This window comes from Fopius arisanus, unplaced genomic scaffold (genome assembly GCF_000806365.1).
Source record: "Fopius arisanus strain USDA-PBARC FA_bdor unplaced genomic scaffold, ASM80636v1 scaffold00050, whole genome shotgun sequence".
In the NCBI taxonomy this organism is placed as follows: Eukaryota; Metazoa; Arthropoda; class Insecta; order Hymenoptera; family Braconidae; genus Fopius; species Fopius arisanus.
Window position 1 is genome coordinate 801835 of NW_011887789.1, and position 14319 is coordinate 816153.

The 14319-nt window shown below is 37.4% G+C and overlaps 4 protein-coding genes across 5 annotated transcripts; 3 read left to right on the forward strand and 1 right to left on the reverse strand.

Annotated features, from left to right (window-relative positions):
* The first annotated feature begins 62 nt into the window (after positions 1-62).
* mRpS30 (mitochondrial ribosomal protein S30) lies at positions 63-2646 on the forward strand. Its single transcript, XM_011306939.1, has 4 exons — positions 63-631; positions 1019-1611; positions 1870-2263; positions 2393-2646. Exons 1-4 carry the CDS (start codon positions 177-179, stop codon positions 2595-2597), a joined length of 1647 nt encoding a protein of 548 aa, XP_011305241.1. The 5' UTR covers positions 63-176; the 3' UTR covers positions 2598-2646.
* A 450-nt stretch (positions 2647-3096) lies between these two features.
* Positions 3097-5718, forward strand: LOC105267829 (glucosylceramidase). 2 transcript variants are annotated; one of them, XM_011306940.1, is made up of 6 exons: positions 3097-3236; positions 3705-3759; positions 3825-4140; positions 4225-5002; positions 5075-5349; positions 5418-5718. In XM_011306940.1, the coding sequence occupies exons 2-6, from the start codon at positions 3714-3716 to the stop codon at positions 5518-5520; spliced, it is 1518 nt and encodes a 505-aa protein (XP_011305242.1). In that variant the 5' UTR covers positions 3097-3236; positions 3705-3713; the 3' UTR covers positions 5521-5718. The 2 variants fall into 2 exon arrangements, with proteins under 2 accessions (XP_011305242.1, XP_011305243.1); XM_011306941.1 differs by lacking the exon at positions 3097-3236 and adding an exon at positions 3246-3329.
* A 161-nt stretch (positions 5719-5879) lies between these two features.
* On the forward strand, positions 5880-9946 carry LOC105267831 (tubulin glycylase 3A). The gene is made up of 10 exons (XM_011306944.1): positions 5880-6122; positions 6325-6712; positions 6827-6938; positions 7014-7225; positions 7355-7759; positions 7830-8037; positions 8142-8232; positions 8447-8644; positions 8769-9028; positions 9586-9946. The coding sequence occupies exons 1-10, from the start codon at positions 6049-6051 to the stop codon at positions 9825-9827; spliced, it is 2190 nt and encodes a 729-aa protein (XP_011305246.1). The 5' UTR covers positions 5880-6048; the 3' UTR covers positions 9828-9946.
* A 31-nt stretch (positions 9947-9977) lies between these two features.
* Positions 9978-13959, reverse strand: LOC105267830 (protein amalgam-like). Its single transcript, XM_011306942.1, has 6 exons — positions 13164-13959; positions 11909-12075; positions 11177-11387; positions 10874-11001; positions 10471-10639; positions 9978-10380 (listed from the first exon to the last, which is right to left on the reverse strand). Exons 1-6 carry the CDS (start codon positions 13207-13209, stop codon positions 10274-10276), a joined length of 828 nt encoding a protein of 275 aa, XP_011305244.1. The 5' UTR covers positions 13210-13959; the 3' UTR covers positions 9978-10273.
* Between the last annotated feature and the right edge of the window lie 360 nt (positions 13960-14319).

The window sequence follows — 14319 nt, forward strand, 5'->3', positions numbered from 1 at the left end:
GTCATTCGAACCCCTAGAACTGAGCCTCTACTTCAGTCAATCCTCCCTGGACTGGAAAGTATCCATGGGCGGTAAGCCGAAGGATGCGTTCTCATGTGAACATTCCTGGAGTGGTAGTGTCATGGCATGATTAACCTCAAACTCATATCGCGTATGAAAATAAGAAAGTGCCGATAATGTTGTTGATAAATTTAAATTCACGTTTATGCATAAAATATCCAGCACCAGCTAAAATAATTCGATTCTCGAGTGGTGCAGTGGCAACAATACAAAATCAAACCGAAAAAGTTGAATATCCTCCAATACTAGATACTCGCTTTAAAGCATCTTACAGGAGATACCTGGAGAAAAAACACGATGCGGTGAAGAATGTCAAAACTGTCGAGGAAAAGATGATAAAACTTAATATGCCGAAATATTGGGGATTTAAAACGCTAATGTATGAAGAGGGAAGGATTTTTTATAATGAGCTGCCGCATGCTCAGTACATCACGAGAACGCATGTTATGAGGGAGCCAAAATTGCCGGACAGTTATGACAATCTGATGGCATCCGATGATTTGGAGGGATTGGTCAAGGAGATTAAGGAGTTGTTTGACGATGGAATTGCTTTTGAACTTGTTGGTAGAAGGTGAATATTAATTCTCATCGATGAAGTCGTATAAACAATATTATTCTCCTTATGATTCATATAGGTAAATTTGTAATTTGTACTAATCACTAGACGTTGATTATTCGTACTTTTTATCATCTTGGAGACATTGCAAATTAGTGATTCAGGTCGTTATGTAGCGCAAGGCGAGGTTAGCGCTAAAAGAGCGCAGTTCTTGAGGGACTAATTGATTATGTAGTTATCAAGAGTCACCATAAACGGTTCTTGAAATACTTCAATGTGAATGAGCTGTGTCAATTTGAATATAGAACATCGGCTATCTCTTTGACATGGATTTCAAAAGATCATTCACACCAAGACCCGTAGTTATCGAACTACCTAGGAATTTTTTTTTTTTTTTTGCAGTCGAGCCCAGGAAATATCCGATGAAATGCTCAAGAAACCCGACAAGAAAGAAAACTGGGTGGGTGAGATTGTAGCAAAACAAACAAATCGAATTTTAACGTCAATCCTAGTCAGTCGTTATCCTCATCTTCTCTCAACTGAGGTTGATTTCAATCCTCGAGTGGAAGCTTTTTGGTTTGCGGGGGGCATTGAGCTCCACCCCGGCATAATTAATTTAAGAAAGCGCAAGAGCTGGCACGACGTACTTGATGAACCGAACGATAGAGCCCTTCAATACTTAGGGAGTCCATCGCTACATTTGAGACACAGACTACCCTTGAGAGAAATTATGCCGTTATCCGAGTGTGAAAATCCAGAATACGATATTCCCACATTCAAATATGATCCAAGGACACAGGGGCACAGTGCACAACGAAGACATGGAACGAGTATACCTGGATTTTGGCCGGGAGATGTCAATGAATTTGGACTCATGTCGTATCACAAACGGGGCTATATGCTAACAAGATTGGGAGACGATGGACTTGAGGCATTGAAGACTCAGGCTATTTTTGCGAACTGGGGATGGCTGCTGGCTCAAGCCTGTCATCTAGGTCATTCATTAATATTTATTTATAACATTCATTATTTAATATTCATTCTTTCTCATCATCATTGAAAGCCCGGTCGAAATTCTGAACCAACCGCATCTCATCAGGATTGCGATTTTTCTAAAAAAATTGTATATGAATTATTTCGAGGCCATCACTAGCTCGTTCCGTGCATGAAAATTTTTTTCGAAATAAGCGCTGAATATTTACGACTCCATAATTTTACTTCAATTTTCATTCAATTTATTTATGTATATACAGGCTTTTCGACGTACAATGATATTACATATCCCCTAGTAAATCAAGCTGTGATCACAAATGGCCAATGGTGGTCGTTCAGCGTGTACCAATTGAATACAACTCTCGTGAACAATTGGCACAATGATTCAAATCCAAAACGAAATATTTTATGGATGACGGAACCCATGAAGCTGTATGAGACAATAGAGAATGGCAAACTCATCGGCGTGAATGATGATGTACTAAAAACTCTGATCAAATTTTACGCCAATGCACCAGAAGAGAGGGAAGGGGTGGTTAGTAAACCGTACCTGGGGGAAGATGAAAAATTGACGGCCGATATTGAACACGATGACAGAAGGAATTTCGTTGAGAACTGTTACAAATTACTGATGTCTAACAGACCTCGGCACAAGTAAGTTCATTATAAAGTAAATAGAGCTGTGGCGAGTATGAACACTAGGAATCTCCGCTCGCCAATAGTAAACATCGTCAATCAAAATCAGGTACCTGAAAATCAACAAGTTATTTTTGCTTTTCATAGAGTACCACCTGAGCTTTATCACTGGGAGTGGATATACAAACATCTATTCAAAACCCGACCACTTGATAAGCGTCGCACTCCATGGGATTATGGCATCAATCCATACACCCGCAGACTTGATGAGCATCGACTTAAATACATCCCAAAGAAGTTTAGACCTGTAAATAAACCGCGAGACAAGTACGCTCCGAACTATTATCCATGATGTTATTATTCATAATTATAGTATTGTAAAAATGAATAAAACCAGTGAAAAAAAATATTTAAAAATCAGAATTTAAATTTTAAAACCTACATAATCGTAAAGAAGGTAAAATAAATGCATCACCGATTCATAGGATATCATCCTATAAATATATAAAAAAAAACTGCAGGGTGTTTCATGCGTCTGCAATTGTAAATGGTGCGCGGGATAACAATCAATTATTTTTTCAAGTAAATAAATCACCAGTAAAATTCTTATAATTCGCAATCTTGAAAGATTGACGTACGTTATACTCCATAACTGCTTAAAATATATTTTTAATTAATACTAGATTCGAAAATTTTTTAATTACCGCACGAGGGAATTTCCCGAAACCTGTCCCTGACACATGGCATTAATTACTCGAAGAGCTTGAAGAGAATATCTGAAAAATTAAATCGTTTCACGAATCTCCCCCACCCGTCTGAGAAGCCAGTGGTCACTTATAAAGGGGCTCCGGGGGTTAAGGCAATTTGTGCTGGTTAGCGTGGCCGTTTCGTTGAAAATCAACCAAACGAAAAAAAATACAATAAAGATACTCACAAACGGTTCAGTTACTTCATCACGTCAGAGGCAGAGTAACAGCTCCATACTATATATGTAAGTGCTACCATTTATTCCAAGTGCATTGCACAAAGAAAAATCAAAACGGCACAAAATAGAGAAGATCATTGAGACTTAATAAAAACTTTCGTAAGCATTGCAATGTTATCGCAAGGATATCATTTTTTTTTACATTATACTTCAAAGTAATATAAATAGAGAGGAATAATAATTTCTTGAAATTTGACCCTAAAAACTTTTAAATTATCGAACAATAGTCATGGAGACATCAATTCGTAGAAATTTAGAGAGAACTTGTCAGCCGGAATAAATATTTCATGAATTCTGTGAGGACGCCAGGCATTGATGCTTCTTATCTTTTGCTCATTTAAGGCTGTTAATAGGTCCTATTATACGAAGAAAAGGCAAATAAAAATTCTGCTGATTGAATAAGGCAATACAAAATAAACATATTTGATCGATGCATTTTCAATTTACTTATTGTTTGTTTAATATGTTTTCTAGATTGCCAATATGCCGTTGTTCATAACTCTAATAATCGGATTGGTGCTGAGTACAGGTAAGAGAAATGATATACTGTAGAAATGGTGATGTCTCACACAAATGATTTCGTAACCATTTCAGTTCACGGCGATGATTGCATACCTCGTAAATTTGACGAGAATAGTATTGTCTGTGTTTGCAATTCAACTTACTGTGATTCAGTCGAAATTGAAGTGCCCGTGAAGGGTGCGTTTCGTATTTATACATCAAGCCAATCTGGCCAGAGATTAGAGAGTCAAGATGGCAATTTTGAAAATTGCATAGATGATAGAGGAGCTCTTCGTTTGGATCCAACGACAAAATATCAAACGATATGTGGTTTTGGGGGGGCATTTACGGATGCAGCGGGCTTGAATATCTTGTCCTTGAGTGTGCCGACTCAACAGCAATTAATACAGTACGTCAATTACATTTAAAAAGCAAAATAGCGCTTATCATGAGACAATAGAAGAAGACTCAGTCATTATCTTCGATGTTTCAGAACGTACTTCGGACGCAATGGTAATCGCTATAACTTGGGCCGCGTTCCGATCGGTGGTTCCGATTTCTCTACGCGTCCTTATACATTAGACGATATCCCCGGAGATACGACACTGGCCAATTTTTCTCTTGCACCTGAAGACATATCATACAAAATACCATACATGAAAAAAGCACTCGACCTTAATCCTGACCTGAGATTCATTGCAGGATCATGGACGGCTCCACCCTGGATGAAGACAGACAACCAATATGTCGGATTATTCGGCGAATTAAAAACTGAATATTATCAAACATATGCAGATTATCTGATCAAATTTTTAGAGACTTACAAGCAATCGGAATTACCCATGTGGGCGATGAGTACCGGTAATGAGCCGATTGATGGTTTCTTTCAATTCGTACAAATTAACAGTATGGCCTGGACTCCTCAGCAACAGGCTACGTGGTTAGTAAATAATTTGGCACCAGCGCTTGCCCAATCAACAGCAGGTGATATAAAAATTTTAGCTCTCGATGATGAGCGATATCAGCTACCGTGGTGGATAGATATGATGTATGAAACTGAAGAAGTCGATAGATACCTAGCCGGTATCGCCATTCACTGGTACTCAGATTCGCTCGCTCCTTCATCTCTCCTCGATAAGACTCATACGAAATATCCAGATAAATTTATCATCAATACGGAGGCTTCCGTCACTCCACTGCCTTGGGACACAAAACCTGTTAGGTTGGGATCCTGGCGACGAGCTGAACTATATATTCGCGATATTATTGAGGTGTGCTGTTTATTCCATTTTCCATAGTTCCCCCATAATATCAAGTTATTTTCAATATTTTCATTTATTTAGGATTTGAATCACTGGGTATGTGGCTGGGTAGATTGGAATCTGGCATTGGATAAAGATGGTGGACCAAACTGGGTACATAATCCCGTTGATTCACCCATTATCGTTAATCCTGAAACTGATGAATTTTTCAAACAACCACTGTTTTACTCAATGGCTCACTTCAGCAAATTTTTACCACTCGGTTCAACGAGAATCGATCTCACTCCTAGTCGTGCAATTAAATCTGTGGCATTCTTAACGCCTAACAATGAAGTTGTCGTTGTTCTCCATAATCCGTAAGTTCTTCGTTTTGTCTGAATATATTGGCGATGCAATGAAAAATTTTATTTAATGTTTGTTTCAGGACATACAGGAGCAAAGTTATTACCATCAATGATCCGGACCTGGGAGCAATGCAAATTGAAATGCCCCCGAAGTCAGTGCAAACCGTTATTTACCAACGCTAATAAAATGTAGATAGCAGATTGCTATATGCAATAGCTGTGTATGTTCACTATCAGATTAATATGACAAGATAATCTTCCCTGCGAGATGTGATGACACCGCTCCAAGGATACCAACAACGCTTAAAAGATAATGGGATAGACAAGTTTTCATGATGTAGTTCTTCAATGTTTTAAGAATAAATCAATTGTAAAAAATAATTATATGATGTTTGAATTCTCTTGAACCTTCCGAATAAATAAAAATGGCGTCAGATTAGTCTTATCAAATAACTACGGAAATAGTCTTGCTATTCCAATCATCTGAACTTCATCACGAAACCAAAAAAAAAACAATCTCAGAATGGCGTACTAAATGAAATGAGACATTCTCATTTCAATCTACAGAAATATGAGGATTGTAGCGAGATGTAATTAGAAGCCCTAGGCCGTGACAAAAATGTATACGAAATTCAATGTGTATTTTTATGACTGATTTTCATCGCGGTTATCTCTTGAATCAGCGAAGAGACTTTGAATGTCACTAATCACATGGATTCAACCACGAAGTCAGTCCCTCGGCGTTCCAAGCGCCCATCCAATCTTAATTCCCAGAAAATCCACCGGTACGTGCTATTTCATACATATTTATATGCTCCCTTGATTTTTTTTCTTCATATTCTGCGATTTGGAGGATTTGGTTTTTTGGAATGAGATATTCAGGCAGAATGAAGAATCAAAAAAATTAATACTTCAACCATAATTAATTTAATTGCAGTAGACTTATACCTTTGCCCTAATTTGTGAATGATTCTCATGATTTAATAGAACCCCAATTACATCATTGATTCCCAAAGAGAATGAGAAAATTAATAAAAATATAAGTACTACCCTACAAAATTCACGGAGAATGCTTGCCAAGCAGGAGAGTTCGATGAATCCTTACAATAAATTCGAGTACCCAATGATCCCGTATCAAATGAGTTTGAAATTCGAGGATCTGATGGCAAATCCAGAAAACTTAAAACCAGCAGCGTGCAATCCTCTACTTATGACACCCACCAAGAATTGTTTTCAATATCCAATGGAACCGCCCATCAGCCCAGAAGGAGATGTTCAGTCAGCCGTAATTGAAGTCGACAGATTTGTGGGTACGGGAGAACGTAGGCGGAAACTCTACTATGCAGTTAAAACTAGAGTTGAAAATGCAATAAAGGTTGGTATGGTTTGCGTGAAGTTTAGCGAAGGTAGCTTTGTAGTGTGATTCAGATTATTTTGAGCTTTCACTTTATTTGAGTATGATGACTTGTCAATGAATTTTTGTCTCAAGCAACACAAGGTATTTTTAATACGCGGAGATCTGCCAATGCTGGTGAGAGCACTCGAGGCACGTGGCTGGTTGCAGAAATACGAATCTGTTAAAACTCGAATGCTGCCCTATGGTGAATCTTATCGTAAATTATTCTCTCGATAATCTCATGGAGGCTGAATTTTTCATTGTATTCACTGCATATCAGCAGGTGTCATGAATCTCAATTCAAAATCATTGGGAGATATTATTCAGGGAGATGGTTCATTAAACGAGAAAGCACTTGTATTTGCTCTTTTGCGAAATACACCACCAGACTTCATTTGGGACTGCCGTAATAATTTCGATGAGTGGGACTCTTCGCTGGAGCATAATGTTCTCTTAAATCGTTTCGAAAGATCTTCAATTTACACGTCAAAAGTATTTTCATTTGAAATAGTGAAGCTTTCTTCCTCATCGTAGGAGGAGGAAGTTTTCAATACCTGGATCTCTGGAATAAATTTTTTTTTTCTTTTGAAAATTCATGATTTTTTCATTCCTCCAAAATAGTTAGGCTTGGCTCGGATTCTGGAAGAGGCTCATTGGTTTCACGAGGAGAACATATCAAGCCTCCATTTTCCACGCAGTTACAATCCTGCGAGAGAAGCAAACGAATTTATAGAGGATTTTCGTCGCACAGCAGCAGTTGGCTTATTAAAATGGTTTGTTATAAAAAACCAAGAGGAACTGGATACTACGGAAGAGAAACCAACGATTCCCGTCAGTAGATTGGAATTTGCCGTTAAAATATGTGAAAGCTATTTAGCAGATATTGAACATGAAAACATTGATGAGATGGCGATGCTGGAGAATACGGAGGACGAGTGGAATATTTTCCTTGAGGATTATTCCAATGTTATCCATAAGGGTTTTGTAATATCTAATACCGAAGAAGAGGCTCCGGCAAAGCTCGAGGTTTTTTTTTAATTCGCTCATTTCAAATGCATTACAAATTCTAGTGTTTTTATTTTTTTTTTTCGATTAGAAATTATATTTACTGGGATCGGAGATATTGAAGAAATTGAAGGAATTCGATCCAGAGTATGAGCTCAATGGATTGAGAAATATTTGGATTTTAAAACCGAGCAATTTATGTTGTGGCACTGGCATCAGCATATCTCATTGCATCAAAGACATATATCGTCAAGTCGATTGTAAACCTAAGGATTATTTCAGCATACAAAAGTACATCGGTAAATGGAAAAAATTTGAAACGAACCGATTATAAATGAAAATGAGTAATGGGGGTTGTTGACAATGACAATAAAAAATTTTTTTTTTACATTTTTCTTTACAGAAAGACCACTGCTGATTGAAGAAACAAAATTTGACATTCGATTGTGGTATCTTGTGACCAGCACACTCCCTTTAACCATCTGGCTATTCGAGTAATTAATTGCGTATTCTACAGGAATATTAAAAATACTCAAAATACTTCGAGTCAAAATAATAAATTGATTCTTTATTTATTTTTCATTTTAAACACCTAAATTTCATTATGTATGATGAAAAACACGAGACGTATCCTGCCGTAACACAACCCACCTTTCATCTCACTAAAAAAACGCAGTAACTCAATTTATCACTTTTACTTTACCGCAGAGAAGCATTATTACGATTCAGCTCGAAGCCCTACTCGGTTTCCACTTATCATGAGGCAATTCATCTCTGCAATACCGCTATTCAGCAGAAATATGACTACGAGAAACGGCGGAGACGTAAAAGAGGAAACACCGATGAAATTCAGGAGTCGATTCGCGATCAAGGATGGGATTGCAAAATGCTGAACGAGTATTTAAAGTAATTTCATGTTTTGCTACATTTTTTTATTTCATAGAATGGCATTTGTGAATTTTTTTCACGGGATGAGATATATATCTTGCTCTCCAGTCTTCTAGTTTTTTCTTCATCTTTTATCTATTAGAACTCGGGGCTTTAGCGGCGAGCCATATTACCACATTATATATCCGAAAATGTCAGAGGCCATTGTGTTGACTATGCTTGCGGCACAGGAGCATATGGATCGCAGACGATGCAGTTTTGAACTTTACGGGGCTGATTTTATGGTGCTAGATGATCTTTCCGTATGGCTGATTGAAATTAATACGAATCCACGTATGCATCCACCCAGTTCGAGAATAACTCAACGACTGTATAATAATGTACTGGAGAGTCTTGTCAAAGGTCAGTCAGTATAAAGTATCAAATTGTCAATCGAGTCAGAGTCTGAGAATTATCAGTTCACTATTCCAGTCATCATTAAATTATTTTTTTTTAAGAAAGAAACACAATATGAGAATCATATTATGAACAATTGGAGTTTCCGAGTAAGAAAGTTCTATGTTTTCTGATGACGTTTTACTCTAGAGTTCGCTCCCTTATCCTTCAATCTTTGCACTCTTAGAAACTTACCGGAGAGTTTCATGTTAGTACCGTTTGTACTGAAAGCAGGAGTTGGCTCCTAATCAAACAAATTGGACTATTGAAAACGGTCTTGGTTCGATTTTTCCTTGGCCTACTCCATATTTTCACTTCTCTTTACTCCTCTTTACTTCTCAACTCTTTTCTCCGAATTTTTATATTTTTAAGTTAAACTACATGCTCAAGGACTTCTTCGAAGGATTTTCTCAAAAAAGTTTAAAGAGTTTCTTGGCTTTAGGAGTAAAAAAATATTGTTGAAGTAACGTGTTTGTACAGGGTGAGTTGAAGGTTTACTTTCAATTATTTTTTTTTTCTTACAGTGGTGATGGACTCACCTCTCAACTCCTCGAGTGATACTGGAGGTTTTCAACTTGTCTACAAGCAAAGCTCACTAAATTTTATTCCCTATCTTGGTCCTGATCTCTTTGTATTTGGTAAACGTACGGTAGGACGAGAAAAAGAGGATGAAAATGTGAACAACAGTCAGACAAATATTTGTACTGCCTGGAGAAAACCCAGTCGTGCATGGACAGCACCGATTAAATCGCACAATAAAAATTGAAAGATTCTTAATACTGGCGAATAGGGTCAGACGATCATTCCAATATACCTTAACAGGTATGAGTGAATTATTGGGATTAATAATAACGCAAATTATATCAAAGACATTGGATTTATTGATATGTACATACAATTATTTTATTTACAATTACGTAGTATTCATAATTTCGATGATGATGTCATTAAATTTTTTAAATGTTAGTTTTCAAATTTGGACTATAACAAAATACTACATCCTTATGAATTATTGTACTGGGGGCTTGATCTGTGAAGAAACAATTTCTCTTGGTCACAATAGTACAATAGAAGTGGCAAATTTTACCCTGATGAAAAAATTATTTTCTCGGTCTTAATTTTTTTGCTTCTAGCTTTTTCAATTACATAATTATTCATGGCCGCTTGAAGTTTAACCACTCGGGTAATTGTCATTTAAGCGGATAATGAATCTCATATAAATAGAATTGTAGTCGCTATGGTAGTTAAGAACAAACGAAATTTATCGTCGCTGTGCAAATACGCACTCACACCGTGATGCATTGCAGCGGGATGTTCTTCTGCAACATTGAGCACAAAAACGCCACGAATGATTCTCAAGCGTTTGCAATCGCTCAAACAAAAGATATTAATCATATTGTCATCATTACCTCTGACAACGTGAACTCTTATACAGTTCGGATTGGCATTGCTTGGCTTGCAAGTGTAAATACCAGAGTCACTTGGCACTGCATTCTGTATCATCAATCGACTTGATGTCTCACGACCCTTTTCTGTCACCAGACTGATACCACCACGGGGCGAATCAAAATTGATATTCTTCAATTGTATCCATATGCAAAAAAGAAGTGACAAATTTAACTTCATGTGTTATTCTTCTTTTCAAGTGACTTAATTTTTTTGGGGGTAGACGCCATAACGTCGAAAGAAAAATTTATCCGTCCACTCAACGAGACTCATTGTTCTTGATTGACATTTTTTTTATGTTCTCTATCTGGTCATTCTTCATATCGTTGAGAGCGCGATGACACTGCAGTTTAGGGGAAAACTCACCTCGCTATTGTGACGCCAAATCATCGTTGGAGGTGGATCTGGGGCATATTTAACGAGACAAGTTAGGTTGATAGTGCTGCCTTTATTCACAAAAAGATCGGGCTCCCCCACTATAATGGTCACGGGCTCTGAAACATACATACACATACACGAGTGCACATTCAAAGGTGCACCAAGTTCATTGTGTTCATGTGGGATAATGCGGTTTCCCAAAGGATCTCTAGGTGCATGCACGATGTAAATCTGCTTGGAAACGATATGTTGTCACGTTGATGGTTAATTGAATAAAGACAACCCATTTACCGACTATAGTCAGAAATACTGGATGGCCAATGGGCGGTGTTGTTGATATTTGGCACTCGTAGAAACCCGAGTCCTTGCGCTGCGGATAACGAATCCTTAGAGTCCACTCCTCTGTATGTGGAAAATGTTGGGCCTCAAAACGTTGATCACTCGTATAGGTATAACGACCAACTGTCAACAAGTGTATGTCACGATGTCTTACCCAGGATACCTGTTGAAAAAATTAATCATTTTTTCGACTAATCTAACTTATTTCCATGTATAAGGCTCGTGACAATATACATCAAGTCACGTTGGATACTGTGGCAGCGATGAACATTATTGATTTTCCCGGTTCTCTCGCTAGCTTTAAACTTGTTCTCGTACCGAAGGTAGAGGTGTGGGTTCTTGCATCACTCGGTTACAAACCAAAGATTAATGTTATACCGAAGTATACCTGCGATTCATCGATCGCTCCTACAAATACCTCTTGCCCTTCTGGTATATGACGAACCTCTACCGAATTTCTCCATCTCTTTAAACGCAGAACCTGGGAAAAGCCATTTTCTTGACGTGTACCGGCCAGAAAATTATCTTTTTCAGTCGAAAAGTCAGTCAGTATTTTCAGGCCTAGCCGTAGAAAAAATATAATTCCTCCCCACATTCCGGATTGATATCCGAGCCGAAGGCGAGACCGACGATACGCAGTCATTCTTTTTTATTCACGATATTTTCGATTGAGATCGAACTTACCGTACGGTTACCCAGATTTTTGACTTTGCAAACAAGATCAACAGTGTCGCCAACCAGACCAGTGAAATTTGAAGGCATCGAGGTATCGAAGTGTGGTCCAGTACCAGGTGTTGGCCATTCTTCCAAAAAATCGGTGCGAAAATTACGTAGACATGTTACAACTCCACCTGTAATCACATTAACATCTATACGGAGTCCTCAGAGACATAGCCCCTTCATGCCGTACGTCAATCTCTAGATTCAACCATCTAAGCCGCTGAATTACAATGAGATAAAATAATTATAAAAGAGGAATAATTAGAATTAGAATATCAAAACATTCAGGAATAATGAAACTGACCCAATGCAGTAAGAGTAATATATATGAGCACATATAATTATTCTCATGTATATTATATATGTTTTGCGCGAGCGAACATTGCTCCGAAGTTTTATGCTACTCTAACTCTGCTTTTAATGAACCACGCCCAGAACTTTGGTTCATTTAATTTAAAATTTGTTTCCATTTTTCACAGGCTGTCTTCAAAGAGCATTTTTTTAAGTCCAGCCAAGCAAAATCCTCGGTACGATGTATGTTTTAAAAATCATTACTCTAGTTTTCTTGTTATGTATTTGAATGAATAAATCTGAGAGCGCGGGCCATCACTGACATTCATTGTCGTTCATCAAGATGTGCATATTCCGGAAGAATGAACCACTGAAAGTGCAGGTTATTGCAATGTCAGCGTTTCTTCAATTCAACATTTTATTTCTCAATTTAAGAGAAGGCTGAATAATATTCATTGTGTTCATATTAATTGCAATAATAAAAATAATATTAAAAAATGAGTTGGACATTATTGCAAATCAAAAAAATTAAAATCCAGATGTAAAATCTTGATATCCCGACGCGAAAATTATGGTCAATAGAACCTGTGAAATAATGGTAAAATTATCGCCCTAAAGGATATTTCAGCTATAACACTCGTAAATATAAATATTGATTGGGATTTTTCAACGAATGATAAGAATCACTGAATTCTTCAAACTTCAGTGATCGAATTTTCTCCGCTGTGTAATCGGACATGATTTAATAATCCTCCGTAGAGTTTCAAATTTTTTTTGTTTTTAAAAAAAAAAACGTGTGAAAAAAATTCACTCATCGGAGATACTGCGAGGGCTTCCCTTTCTGATGAAAGCCAAAACTTAATATTTTTAATTTTTTACTCTGAATTAATGCAATTAATGGAAATGATAAAAAAAAATGTCAACTTACCCAAATAAACGATAAAGCAAAGGAGCGAGGAAAGAGAAGTAGACATCGCTGGTTCCTAGCGATAACTCTTACATTCTCAGATACTATCTCACTAGCATTTTCAGCCAATGTATCTATACTCCAATCGAAGCTTCTGACGTTTATAAAAGAATTCTATGCGCGTATCCTCAATTTCCAACTGTAACATCATGCATCTGACGTTTTATGGGCTACATTGTACGCGCGGCTCCGGCACTTCAAAATGGTGAACATGATGTAATTCACCAGTTGAGATGAATCCCCAATGATAAGTATTCTCAGCTGTCATAATTATACCACCACATTCCCTCTCACAGCTCTTCTCCGAGGTATAGTAATTTAAAAAAAAAATTCCCTCCAATAGGAAATCATACTTGACTTTATTTTCTGAAATATCACAATGAAATTTATGGACGGATTAATCAGGCTTTTGTCCACATGACAGATATCACTAAATCACTGGCAGATATTTCGGAATTAACAGCCTATCACAATGGCCACAATCAAAAAAAAAAGTTGACTAAAAATTGTTCCCCTTCAATGCAACATTAATTATCACCACTTGGGTTCACTCATTCAAGGAGAATTCTTGACGAATACTCTGACTTGTAGACACTGTACTTTCACAGCTTGAGCTATTATTGAGCGAGAAACCGCGTTAGCGAAATTGCATCAATAAATTCCTTGACCAATCGAACTAACTGATGGTCCTCTATGCCGAGTGTTATAATGTTACTACACATTAGAGTGGTTGATGCAGAACAGAGCTCACTTTCGAAAGGAGATGCTCCCGCGTCAAGGATTGACGAGGAACTACATTGCGCGAGCGCCAATAAGGGGTTGAGGACGCAGTCGCCCCTTTGCAGCCACCATATGTAGAAAATTCCTCTCCCTACCCTACAACCCACACAACACCACTATGAACTCCTTCTCCATGTTTGTCCAAAGATATCTGGTTAAAGGTGCAACTGCACGAGTTTAAATGAAATGATTTAAATGAAAAAAAATATTCAAAGAACCGGACCCAACGGTTCTCCACCCATTGCACATAATTGCATCTGATATTATCAGTTTTTTAAAACTGAAATTACTTTGTTTTTCCCTCCTCGTTATATGTAATTGTGAATGGATTTTATGT